Source organism: Danio aesculapii, chromosome 8 (assembly GCF_903798145.1).
Source record: "Danio aesculapii chromosome 8, fDanAes4.1, whole genome shotgun sequence".
In the NCBI taxonomy this organism is placed as follows: Eukaryota; Metazoa; Chordata; class Actinopteri; order Cypriniformes; family Danionidae; genus Danio; species Danio aesculapii.
The window spans coordinates 53,589,728-53,604,376 of record NC_079442.1 but is presented as its reverse complement, the minus strand read 5'-3'; the positions used below and the strand labels follow the sequence as shown (position 1 = coordinate 53,604,376).

Below are 14,649 nucleotides of genomic sequence, written 5' to 3'. Positions count from 1 at the left end.
TGCAACAGGGGAAAGGATTTATTGAAAGTGATATACGATTCAAATCCTTTTCATATCATATAGACAAACACAAATGTGAAATTATGATTTGGTCACCAAAATAAAAAGGTATACGCTGTATTTACAGTAATAATAAAAAAACAAGTCTATCAAATATTACAGCTCTGATTAACAGTATGATTAACACTCAGACATGTACATTTCCGCAAGTATTAGAGACAGTATTAAAAAATAAAACCGGTTTAGTAACATAATACATAATACATGAGGGCAAACGTAAGCTTATGATGTTCATGATATTTACAATGGCATAAAAAGTCTTCACAGAGCTCAGAGTTGTAAATAAAACTCAATGCTTTCTCTTGATCAAATAGAAACGTTGATTTCTCACAGTTTTCTTGTTGAATATCACCTATACATCCAATAAAGCGTCCGGTTTCTGGCTTTTTTTTTTCAGCGGAGGAGTGGAGCTCGAGCTTTGGAGATGGAGTTACTGTAAAAACAAGAAGTATATTAAAATGACAGCAGTGTTATGATGAAGACGAGCAGCGCATGCAGACGGATACTGAGAAACCATGGAGATTTACAGAGGGTAGAGGAGGAAATCTGATACCATGGTCTGTGAAAGCGCACCGATGGCATTGCGTGAAGAGTTTTCCTTCTTCTGGTCACAGATCGTCTATTACAGGTAAAGTTGCAGAAGCAGTGAAGAGATAAAAGCGCATTAAGGAAAGAGCAAACTAATCTCTGATCGCGTTGCGGTTCATTTATAGCTGCTGTGAATACTGCTATGGTGATCCAGTTAAAGATAAAGGTATAAAGGTAGTTTATTATTTGAGAATATTTTCTATGTGAACATGCTGTAAAATACAATTTATAGGCATGATATAGAGCTAAATATTCAGCATTATTACTTCAATTCTCAGGTGATCCAATCAAAACTATTTTTATATAAAACAATAGGAAAAATCTGATAAAATAGTAAATATTTTCACAATTAAAAAATAAATAAAGATGTTTTTCAGGTGAAAATACTGTAAAATATAATTTATAGCCATGAATTAAAGCTGAATAATCAATATTATTAATCTAATTCCGATATTTATTTTATATTAATAAAATAGGACAAATCTGATCTGAAAAATCTGAAAAAAAAAGCAGTAAATGTTTTTACAAATAAATAAAAAGCAGCTGTTTTCCATGTGAACATGCTGTAAAAATGTAATCTATAGCCATGATAGAGCGCTAAATATTCAGCATTATTACCTCAAATCTGAGGTAATCCAAATCAAAACTATTTCTATATATAAAAATATAGGGAAAATCTGATAAAATAGTAAATATTTTCACAATAAATAAAATAATGATGTTTTCCAAGTGAAAATACTGTAAAATGTAATTTACAGCTGTGAAGTAAAGCTGAATTTTCAGCATCATTACTTCAATTTTCAGGTGATCCAATAAAAATTATTTTTATATTAACAAAACAGGAAAAATCTGAATAAAAAAGAAAAAATTTAATATATTTAGAAATAAAAAAGCAGTTTTCTATGCGATTATACTGCAGAATATAATTTATAGCCATGAATTAAAGCTGAATAATCAATACTATTAATCTAATCCCAATATTTATTTTATATTAATAAAATAGGACAAATCTGATCTGAAAAATCTGAAAAAAAAAAGCAGTAAATGTTTTTACAAATAAAAAGAGCTGTTTGCCATGTGAACATGCTGTAAAAATGTAATCTATAGCCATGATATAGAGCTGAATATTCAGCATTATTACGTCAAATCTGAGGTGATCCAAATCAAAACTATTTCTATATATAAAAATATAGGGAAAATCTGATAAAATAGTAAATATTTTCATCATTTTTTTTTATTGTGTTTTCCAAGTGAAAATACTGTAAAATGTAATTTACAGCTGTGAAGTAAAGCTGAATTTTCAGCATCATTACTTCAATTCTCAGGTGATCCAATCAAAATAATTTTTTATATTAACAAAACAGGAAAAATCTGAATAAAAAAAGAAAAATATAGGGAATATATATAAAAATATAGGGAAAATCTGATAAACAGTAACTATATTTTTTACTTTTAAAAGCGGTTTTCAATGTAAATATACTGTAAAAAGTCATTTATATACAGATAAAATGCAGTGAAAAAACTAAACAATTTTGCAGTTAAATTAAAGCAAGCTGCTGATGTGAATATGCTGTAAAATGTAAATTACAGCTATGATGTGGAGCTGAATATTCAGCATTATTGCTTCACTTCTCAGATTATTCTAAATATTTTGTATAAAAGGTAGTTTATGTTCGCAAAGCAGATTCTTCAATGTCAACTGAGCTTTCAGAAATCAGTATAAGGTGATTTTATGATCAACACATTTATAATATTTATTATGAAAAACAGTTGTGCTGCTTAATATAAAGGATCACAAGACACTGAAGACTGCACAGAAATAAGTAAATTTCTATATACAGTAACAGGAAACAGCGCACAACAACAACTGTAAACAGAGTTGAAGTCATATATTTATATATTTATATTAACATGCATTTTTTAAGTCTGCATGATTTGAAAGTTGCTGCAATTTCAGTACGATGTATTTTGAATGTTGATTTTGAGTATATAGAGGACTGCGTAGTGAGCGGGATGAAGCTATTTTTGAGCGCCGCTTCTCATCTTTCACTTGCAGCAAACTACCTCAGTTAGAGGGGCGTGGCTAAGCATATTTGAGCCAATCAGAGAAATCAGAGTAGGATAGCGGTTTCAGAGCTGAAGCAGGCGAGCAGATTTGGATTAAAAATTACAACAAAAATAAAACACACTTTAAAGTGCACATTAAATCAACATTTAGTTTTGATGCAAGACTCATGCTAACAGACTGAAGACACGGAGCGTGACTGTGAACTAGGGATGCACCGAAATCCAAACTCTGGCTGAAACGTTGATGCACTTAGCTGAAAAACCATGACTGAAATATTTTAGTTTTAATACTTTGTAGTAAGTATTTCTTTATTATTAAATGATACAAAGTAATTATATATGACTTTTTAAATTTAACTCAACTTAAATTCTATTGATTAAAAAAAAAGACAATAAAATAATCATTTTATGGACAGTGAACACTACATAGAAATGTCCTGTTAACATGTTAAGACACGTCGGGACGTTGCTTTTCTTTTTTGCATAGATATGTATGTGTACATGAGCGGAAATATATATATATTGAACTATATTGTAACTCTGACCTGTGGCTGTTAAACACCAGTAGATGGCTCTTTTACTGTTTTCTTTTATTAATCACAAGCATGATTATATACAATAACCCTATAAAACATAAAATATGTTTTTTGCTTTTGCCAAAAATGTAAACGAGTGCTTTAAAAAAATAAATAAATGAATATAGAAGAGAACCCAGTGCAGGAGACTTGAAACAAGCAGAAGAATTCCTGCGAGACGTGTTGGTTAATCTGCAGTCATACAGCGTCTTCAAGAAGTCCATGTGTCTGCAAGAGCCTATTAGAGGTCTGCGAGTTTTATCACAAGTCTGATTAAGACAATGTCCTGTCTATATTGTCTTAGGAGGAGGGGAGATGGCTAAACAAAGCATGCAAATTCAGTATTGAATTCAGCATGATAACCAGCATATAGGTGTGAGAAACCGGCCCAGCTACTGACCACACAAGTTCATCAACAAAAGGGTTTCTGTAGCATGTAAGCAGCACCCAAAGACAAAGACAGTTATATGTCGATTATTGTTATATACATTTATATTCCCACACTAGGCATGTTTAATTACATATACGGCATGATCTGTAATATGACGTTTGTTTTGAGTTCATCATTTTTACTTTTGTTGCATTAGTATGGTTTTGTATTTCGTGTTTGTTCAAACTAAGAGACTTGCACAAGAGGCAATGCAAGCTGTGCAAACACTCAACTTTGGTTTAACTTGCAGTAATTCTGTTAAACTACAATTACTAAACTAAAAATAGAAATGTGATTGCAAAAATGAAAACTATTTATGCAACTAAACCAAACTGTACCTCAAATTTAAAAATGGCATTCAATTCAAGTCTACCTGTATAGCGCTTTTCACAATAATTATTGTTCTAAAGCAGCTTCACTACATTACAGTAAAAATTGGCAGTATATAAACATAGTTAACCTGAAGGTACATACAATAGATGTTTTATAAAGTGTATTTGTGTAGTGCTTGTTGTTCTCAAAGTTCTCTGATGGCTGGTGTCATCTCTAGTATCAAAATAAAAACATTTAAATATGCAAAACTATAAATGACCTTGGCGAGCACAAGCCATTGAAATGAATGGGTTTCATGGCGTAGGGTTTTCTACATTGGGTCTTAATAGATTGTAGCTTGAAGGGATACAGCTGCAGATGGAAGTAGTACTTTTTAAATCACGCATTACTTGTATTTTATAAACGTCTACCTCAACCAAACCATCACACTACTGTAAAACAGTAATCACACAGAGTATTATTCATATTATTTATTAAATTACCAATTAATTGTATTTTATTAACGTCTACCCCTTCCCTAACCATCATACTACTGTAAAAGCATCAATTATGTTGGCGCCAATAGCCTAGTGGTTAAGTGCGCCGACATATAGCACCATGGTGCTCACGGCGACCCAAGTTTGATTGCCGGCTCGAGGTCCTTTGCCGACCCTTCCCCCCTCTCTGCTCCCAACTATTTCCTGTCAATTCTCTGCACTATTCTATCCATTAAAGGTTAAAAACCCCTAAAAAATAAATGAAAAACAGTAATTATACAGGGTATTATTTATATTACTTATTAAATTACCCATTAAATTGTATTTTATTAACGTCTACTGTAACCCCAACCATCACACCAATGTAAAAACAGTAATTATACAGAGTATTATTCATATTATTTATTAAATTACCCTGTATATTGTATTTTATTAGTAAACCTCTACCCAAATCCCTACAGTAATGTAAAAATATTGTTGTACAGTCTCTCAAAAATGGATGCGATATTGATGAGTATCTGCAGCTGTATCCCTTCTAGACTTTATCTTAATAGCCTTTTTTCAGCTCATATTTTTGTCTGTTTTCCCCTTTCAGAGGGGAATAACCAATAGTTTTCGACGTTCAAAACTTCAGTGCATCCCTACTGTGAATCTGAACCAGGACAGATGCAGATAAAGATGAGAAATGCCCCAAAGACTCATGCAGAAAAGCTGAAGAGACGCGGCTGGACGAAACGGGCCGTATTGCAGACTTACAGAGGCCAGGAAACTCAGACTGCGGCCGAACTGATGGATCTTAAGTGCTTTATGTTCGACTGCTTGATGAAACTATTATTATTGGCCACAGAGGCAGCGCTAATGTCACAGAACACACCGTCCGTTTCACAGGCCACTACGTGCAAACTGCCTAAAGATTTAGCCAGCCGTGAATGTAAAGGGCTGTGAAAGGAAAACGGGAAAATTAATGACAATAAAGCTCACTCAAGTTGCTTTTACTACTTTTAAATACAGATGCAGGAATCATTGATTGTTTGTAAAATTTGTAATATGATAACCTTAAATTAAAACTCATAACTACACTCACTGGCCAGTTAATTAGGTACACCTGTCTAATTGTTTGTTACAGTCACCAGATCTCAATCAAATTGGCATCATGGATGTGCAGCCGACAAATCTGCAGCAACTGCGTGATGCTATCATGTCAATATGGAGCAAAATCTCTGAGGAACATTTCCAGCACCTTGTTGAATCTACGCCACGAAGGATTAAGGCAGTTCTGGAGACAAAAGAGGGTGCAACCTGGTATGAGAAAGGTGTACCTAATAAAGTGGCCGGTTAGTGTATAGTACACTGAATTTTCCTAAATGTGTGTATATTTCATTATAACATCGTTATTTTATTCAAACTACAAAAATAATAAGAGATCAGAGTGTTTCTATCTTGAATGCACGCAATGGTCAAAGTGACCACGTGCCTCTGACTTTCTTATAGCATAAACTAAGGATGCATATAGACTTGGACGGCGTAGTCAGTAATGGTCACAGAAATGTCACTACTGCTTGTGCCATGGGGGAAAACAACCCATTAGATTGTTGATTTGTCTTTCATGAAAAAAAACTATAAATTTCTGCTTGATTTAATATTGAAAAGTTGCTGTGTAATGTTTTTTTGACCTCTGATAAGCTTTAAAATCCAGATCTTAAGTTATATATACTGTCAAATAAACAGGTAGGTTCACTACCTGCTCCACTTTGCATTGTAATTGTGAATATTTCCCATATTTTCATACATTTTTAAAGTTTAATTGTTGTATTAAGTAAAAGTACATGTGTTCTTGCCTTTTATGCGAGATATTTTATTATATTACGGTGTATTTTTTTTATTTAAAAGCCAATAAAATATCCACATTTTGTAGACTGCATGAAACCAGCATTCTGCAGTACAGTATAGGCTTTTCTTGGCTCATATTTACGACCAATACCCAAAATGCTATTTATTTTTTGGCTAATAACTTTTAGAGGCCAAAAATGTGGTGCATTAAGATAAAACCTCAGTAGAAACTTTAAATTTTAATATGACCTGACAAAAATAAATAAATAAATAAATCAATACAGCCTTCTGTGTTAACGGTCTGAATGGTTTCTATGGCCATTCTAGTAGTTCCAGCGTTAAATGCAATTAAAAATAAATAAATAAATAGAAATTAATAATTAAATCTTCTTTAAAATACCCACCTACTGGCCCTGTTGGATCCGAGAGATGCCCGAGTTCTTTTCCTTTTTTCTGAGCTGCATGAAAGACAAATTAAAGATTAAAAGTGGATCATGAAAAAATGCAGAACAACTGTGTTTAAAAGAAACGTGACCAAAACAAAATAAATACATAAAATTAATACATTTGTGTGTGTATATATGCTCCCTTATACAGAAGCATCACTAATTAATACAGCTGGGCTTTTGTAAATAAATACACAAGTGGATCTGGGTCTATTTTGACAGACTAAATGTTGTAATAAAAACAACAGATCAGACAGATTATGCAGCTTTCTTTTGCCATTTCTGCACAGAATTTTGGAATAATTTTAAGAGTATATGATCTGCACATTGGCGGTTCATTCCGCTGTGGTGACCCCGGATTAACAAAGGGACTAAGCCGAAAAGAAAATGAATGAATAATCCGCACATTTGCATATTATTCAATAACATAATTAAAAAACACATTTAAATTTACAAAAATAGATTGCATAAAGGGCTCACTTTTGTCACCTGAAATGAATTTATATTTATTTATTTATTTATTTATTTATTTATATATATTTATATATTTATATATATATATATATATATATATATATATATATATATATATATATATATATATATATATATATATATATATATATATATATATATATATATATATATATATATATATATATATAAATAATTATTATTACTAGTAGTAGTAGTATATTTAGTAGTTTTTGCAAGCAATCATGAGCGATACACTTATTATAACTAAATACTAATTCAGTAATTATGAGAAAGTTAATAATTAGAAAGTTATACAATAATAAATACAATAATTAAAAGTAAATTTTTCAGCATCGTCGTTTTTTGGTGTAGATCATTCATGTTTAATTTGACATTTCTAAAAAAAAAGTAAAGTAAGTAAAAATAAATAAATAAATAAATATATATATATATATGAGCCCATTTTATGATTTGTACTCGTCAAAACTAAGAATATACACTCATCGGCCACTTTATTAGGTACACCTTACTAGTAGAAGGTTGGATCCATTTTTGCCTTCAGAGCTGCCTTAATCCATCATGGCATAGATTCAACAAGTAACTGGAAATATTCTGCAGTTGCTGCAGATTTGTCGGCTGCACATCCATGATGCCAATCTCCCGTTCCACCACATGCCAAAGGTGCTCTATTGCATTGAGGTCTGGTGACTGTGGAGGCCATTTGAGTACAGTGAACTCATTGTCATGTTCAAGAAACCAGTCTGAGATGATTTGCTCTTTATGACATGGTGCGTTATCCTGCTGGAAGTAGCCATCAGAAGATGGAGACACTGTGCTCATAAAGGGATGGACATGGTCAGCAACAACCCTCAGGGTTGACACCATGCTCAATTGGTACTAATGGACACAAAGAGAATCTCCCCCACACCAATACACCACCACCAGCAGCCTGAACCACTGATACAAGGCAGGATGGATCCATGCTTTCATGTTGTTGAGGCCAAATTCTGAGCCGAGCATCCGAATGTGTCAGCAGAAATGGAGACTCATCAGACCAGGCAACGTTTCTCCAATCTTCTATTGTCCAGTTTTGGTGAGCCTGTGTGAATTGTAGCCTCAGTTTCCTGTTCTTAGCTGACAGGAGCGGCACCCGGTGTGGTCTTCTGCTGCTGTAGCCCATCCGCCTCAAGGTTGGACGTGTTGTGTGTTCAGAGACGCTCTTCTGCAGACCTCGGTTGTAACAAATGCTTATTCGAGTTACTGTTGCCTTTCTAAATCCCCTTTCTTCCCCATTCTGATGCTCGCTTTGACCTGCAGCAGATCGTCTTGACCATGTCTACATGCCTAAATGCATTGAGTTGCTGCCATGTGATTGGCTGATTAGAAATTTGCGATAACAAGCAATAGGACAGGTGTACCTAATAAAGTGACCGGTGAGTGTAAGTGTACAATAGTAAAGGTGTACAATAAATAAATTTACCTTAAAGACTTTGATGTTGATTTGGTGTGAACTGTATTTTCTTCCAACCTGCAAGTAAAGATTACTGAAATATTAGTGCGACCCAAACAATCAAATACATATATAAAGCAAATGCTTGATTTGATGCACAGAGAGCGTCACATGCGCAAAGAGAGCCATTCAGCACAGACTACTGTAACATCACATCCATTTATACATGTAGCTCTTTTTCACAATGCATATCTGTCATTTTAAAGCAGCTTTATGGACAAAAATCTACTTTAAAAGAGGTCAAAATAAGCTGTATGGATCAGAGAAAAAGGGAGGAACTCTGACACCAACACAAAATGTCGCAAACCATGTGTGTAAAATTGGTTCTGCTTATTGGATGAATTATTAAAGAGCAAGATAACAGAGTTGATCTCATATAAACTGCAAATAAGAGATCTTGTAATGATTTAGATTGATAGCTCCTTTAAGTAAAGCATAATGGAAAACCTTTTGCTGATCTGAGTAAGAGAAATGTTTATTTGCATATTAATATTGACATAATTAGGCCAGTCACAATAAGTACTTTTTGTTGTGCGATTGCAATAAGTGATAGTCATGTTTAATGATTATATAACAGCATATAAATAGGCGTAAACACATTCAAAAGGACAAAACCGACATGCTAGTGTCCTTCAAATGGGACCTATTATCCCCTTTTTACAAGCTGTAAAAGTCTTTGGTGTCTCTAAAGTGTGTGTGTGTTTGAGTTTGAGCTAAAAATAGCACACAGATAATGTTTTATATCTCTCTGAAGCTGACCCTTTTAGGCTCTGAACCTAATTGTGGCGTTTTGGTGACTGTCTCTTTAAATTCAAATGAGATTGTGCTCTTTTTAAAAGTGGGCGGAGCTACAAATGCCTGAGTGTCAGCATGGTGGCAGATGTAAAACAGCACTAGCTGTGTTGTCAGTGCTGGTCAGGTCTGCATGTTGTCAGTGTGTGCTTCACGCTTCTGTCAGTCTATGTCGCTCCTGTCGCTGCTTCATCTAAAACTCCACATCTATAATCCTCTTAGTCTATGCTGACATTATCTTCAGCAGCTCAAACACTCTAATGGCTAATGGACAGATGGCTGCTTCTCACTCAGGGCTGCTGTTTATGCTAATGAGGGAGAGATGGGCACTAGTGGGCGGGGCTTTCCCTCTCTGATGACACGTACAAAGGGAGAATGTCAATCAAAGTGTTTCCTTCATCAAGTCTGATTATACAAGCACAATTAATTCATGATGACCACTAGAGGCTGGAGATATTCAACACTGCTGACACACAACTGGGTTTAAACCCATTATAAAAGTGATTTTTACATAATAGGTGCCCTTTAAAAAAAAAACATACATCATCTTCTGAGACTGACGGTGAGTTTGGGATGTTGATAAAGGATGATCCGTCAAGACACTTACACCATTCGGGTCCAGAAACGGGTTAACAGTGATGGGAGAACTCATTTATAATCCCACCCCGTCTATACAGTAATGGATGGAGGAGAAGCCAAACAACATCCAGCAGAAGACAACCAAGCTACACACTGAGGACAGCAGCAAAGCTAGCGGCCATCTAAACACAGGGCGACACTGAGAAAACAACAAAAACAGCAGGAGGAGGACAGGAGACTCGTCTTTTACACCGCACACACTGGATCTGTAGCGCGTATTAAACCACATTCATTTCTCTGCACACTGAGATTGCAGAGAATCTGCGCTCTGTATGATTTAAACAAGCAGCTTTTTAAGGTTGCCCCATTATGATTAAGTGCAGGAAAATTAGGGAGTAAATGCTCTTTAATAAATCAAAGTTAATGCGAGACACTACTGATGAACCTTTTTATTTTTAATAGAACAGTGGGCAAGTTCAGGCCATTCAGTCTTTTTTTCATTCATTCAATCATTCGTTTATTTTCCTTTGGTTTAGTCCCTTTATTAATCAGCAGTCACCGCAGCGGGATGAACCGCCATTTCCAGCATTTGTTTTACACAGCAGATGCCCTTCCAGCTGCAACCCAGTACTGGGAAACACCCATACACACTTATTCTCACACACTACAGCCAATTTAGTTCATCAATTCCCCTATAGCGCATGTTTGGACTGTGGGGGAAACCCCATAAAATAAATTATAAATATATAAATAAATAAATAAATAAATAAATAAATAAATAAAGTAAGTATATAAATAAATAAATATTCATATAAATAAATAAACATGTATATAAATATAAATAAATAAATTAAAATAAATAAATTAAAATAAATAAATATATATATATTATTAAATAAATAATAAATAAATAAGTATATAAATAAATAAATATATAAATAAATAAATATATAAATAAATAAACAAACATGTATATAAATAAATAAATAAATAAATAAATAAATAAATATATATATATATATATATATATATATATATATATATATATATATATATATATATATATATATATATATATATATATATATATATATATATATATATATATATATATGCACAACTTTTCAGAAAACACTTATTGCATTATAATTCGGTCAAATCAACGTGGCGATATCAAAAAATCTTTCCCCAATTCATCAGTAGTGTCTCGTCTTAATCCTAAAAATAAAATTGAGATGCAGACGGTGTTCGAAGTCAAATCAAATATATAGTTAAAATAAATCTGAGATCAGATCCATTCAGCAGTGCAAAAGACAAAGCAACAATGGCCACAGGTGTGTTACAAAAGACAGAAAAGCAGTTCACACACACACTTCATGCATGACAATAAAAGCACAAACCACATTGTGCAAAGCAAAGACTTGATGAAATGCTTCAGTTAGAACATCTAATATGAAAATCATGCTTGTTTAGTAAATCAAAAGGGAATAAAACATGATGAGAAAGGACATGCAATGACAGATTTCTACAAGCATCTGGCTAGATAAACTCACTGCTTCACAATGCACACATTTGTGACTTATTGTGAGGCCATTCATCATCTTTTGTTTCAACGTCGATAACGTCGCAAAAGTCACATCGCATGAAATGCAATTTAAAATCTGTATTATAATTTATCATTTGCATGTGATTATGAGGCCCGTGACTGCATAATGATTTAAAAAAAACATTCAGGTATAAGAATTGGTCTCATTTATAACTTTAATAACCATAATTATTATTCAAATCACTGTGTCCCAATACAGTTAGACTCATAAACCGATAAAACAGTTTATTTCAATTGTATTTTTTTTAAATGGTATTTATATATGCTTGTAGATTGTTCATTGTATTTTATGTAGATTCACTTCTCTACAGAATCACCTCAATCAATCTAAAATTAACCAATTGTTTCCAAAACATATTGAAGTGTATTCAATTAGCAATAAACAGTATATTAAATATAATATACATGTGAAATAATAAAAATAATAACAAAAGAAATAGCGGAACAAAAGATTGCAACGTTAGATTTCCCAATATTGCACAGTTCTAATGAACATGCAAAATAAAAAAAGTTTGCTGGTAAAATTTTGTAAAAATGTTGAATTAGTAAAACTGGAAGCAGAATGAGTAAAAAAAAACACCACACAGAGCTGGGTGGATTATTCATGATTTAATCAGTAACGGATTACAATTCATGTCAAAATGTGTAGTCAGTAATATAAATCTCTTAGATTACACTTTTATGGTAATGTAATCTGACTACATTCAGATTACTTTTGAACTGTGTTCAGTTACTGACTACATGACAACATTTTTGGGTCAGTAATATAATCTCTTGGGTAACAGTCATGGTGATGTAATCTGACTACTTTTGGGTTACCTTTAGATTACTTTTGAACTGTACCCAGTAACTGATTACATGACAATTTTGGGTCAGTATTATAATCTCTTAGATAACAAGTTTCTGGTAATGTAATCTGACTACTTTTGGACTACATTCAGATTACTTTTGAACTGTGTTCAGCTACCGACTACATGACAACATTTTTGGGTCAGTAATATAATCTCTTGGGTAACAGTCATGGTGATGTAATCTGACTACTTTTGGGTTACCTTTAGATTACTTTTGAGCTGTACTCAGTTACTGATTACATGACAATTTTGGGTCAGTATTATAATCTCTTAGATAACACGTTTTTGGTAATGTAATCTGACTACTTTTGGATTACATTTAGATTGATCACAGTTCAGAAGTAGTTATGGATTCCATGACAACAATTTTGGGTCAGTAATATAATCTCTTAGGTAACACATTCATGGTGATGTAACCTGACTACTTTTGGATTACATTTAGATTACTTTTGAACTGTACTCAGTTACTGATTACATGACAATTTTGGGTCAGTATTATAATCTCTTAGATAACACGTTTATGGTAATGTAATCTGACTACTGTTGGATTACATTTAGATTGATACCAGTTCAAAAAGTAGTTATGGATTACATGACAACAGTTTTGGATCATTAATATAAATCTCTTAGGTAACACATTCATGGTGATGTAACCTGACTATATTTGGATTACATTTAGATTACTTTTGAGCTGTACTCAGTTACTGATTACATGACAATTTTGGGTCAGTATTATAATCTCTTAGATAACACGTTTATGGTACTGTAATCTGACTACTGTTGGATTACATTTAGATTACTTTTGAACTATAATCAGTTACCGATACATGACATTTTTTGGTCAGCAATATAACCTCTTAGATTACACATTTATGGTAATGTATTCTACTACTTTTGGATTACATTTAGATTACTTTTGTGCTAACTCTTATTTGACGCCTCATATTAAAGCAGGATAATCTTGTGCTATTTTGACAGATAGAAATAAAAATCTCTTCATTGCTTTTCAATATTTAAAATCAACAGCTTCTGCTTAATGTGCAATGATGAACAGTCACAATACTAATACACTAACATCTCACTGTTAGTGTTTGCTGAGAGAAACACTCAATAAAACACACATTTACTGCACATTAAGGACATTTAGAAAACAGTAGCATTACAAAAAATATTGAAGAACCCCAAACAAAATAAAAAAATAAAAATCACTGCAGCAAAATATTAATTTCTGTGAGAGAATCTGTGCCTGATCCTTCCCCACATAAATATATACAAGCGGCAGGTTTATTATGAATAAACAAACGTAAAAAATAAGAAAACTATATAAACCAATGAATTGTACACAATGTATTGCCATTTTGTAAATAATATGTAATCCATAAAAAGTAACTAATTACGAGTGTTATGATTACAAGCACTTAATTTTTGGACTCTGATTATGTATTCCAGACGACATATAATGTGCAATGACCCAGCTCTGAAAATAACTGCATGTGATGAAATGGAGCCCTGCGGCAGCCACACATTCATGATGCTGGCCGATGGTGTCACAGGACTTACCTGAGCGTCATTCTGCTACCATTAGAACAGCACACAACAGCCGGGCCACAGCGAGCCCAGAACACTGCAGCACTTTACTAGCACTCGCCTGCCGAGTCATAAAAGGCTTTTGGACTTTTGGAATAGAAAGACTGGTGATTTTAAAGGAATAGCTCACCAGAAAAATGAAAATTCTGTCATTAAAATTGCCATGAAACAGAAGCCAAGACGGTAAGAGTTAACATTGGTAACTGATTGGATTATTGGAAAATGGAAATTGCTAGGGAAAAAATGAGATGCACCCTAATAGGCCTACGGTATAAAGGGCTGGTAGACCCACCCTATAAAAGGACAAATATCCCCACGCCATAGAGGACTGAAAGCCCCCTATAAAGAACAGATAGCCCCGCCCGATAAAGGAGAGATAGCCCTGCCTCATAGAGGACTTACTGTACATGTCAGTTTTCAGTTTTTTGTTTTTTTTTTAATA

At 33.3% G+C, this 14,649-nt stretch overlaps 1 protein-coding gene across 3 annotated transcripts in view; it reads right to left on the bottom strand.

Annotated features, from left to right (window-relative positions):
• The window catches only part of cdc14b (cell division cycle 14B), a 36,127-nt gene continuing 21,478 nt past the window's right edge, over positions 1 to 14,649 (bottom strand). For 2 of the 3 annotated variants that reach the window (XM_056464188.1, XM_056464189.1), the window contains exons 13-16: positions 8,763 to 8,810; positions 6,764 to 6,817; positions 5,286 to 5,468; positions 1 to 493 (exon numbers count right to left, since the gene is read on the bottom strand). In XM_056464188.1, coding sequence (XP_056320163.1) covers positions 5,300 to 5,468; positions 6,764 to 6,817; positions 8,763 to 8,810 — 271 coding nt within the window. In that variant the 3' untranslated portion in view covers positions 1 to 493; positions 5,286 to 5,299. The remainder of the gene's footprint in view (positions 494 to 5,285; positions 5,469 to 6,763; positions 6,818 to 8,762; positions 8,811 to 14,649) is intronic. The other variant, XM_056464190.1, reaches the window with a different exon arrangement.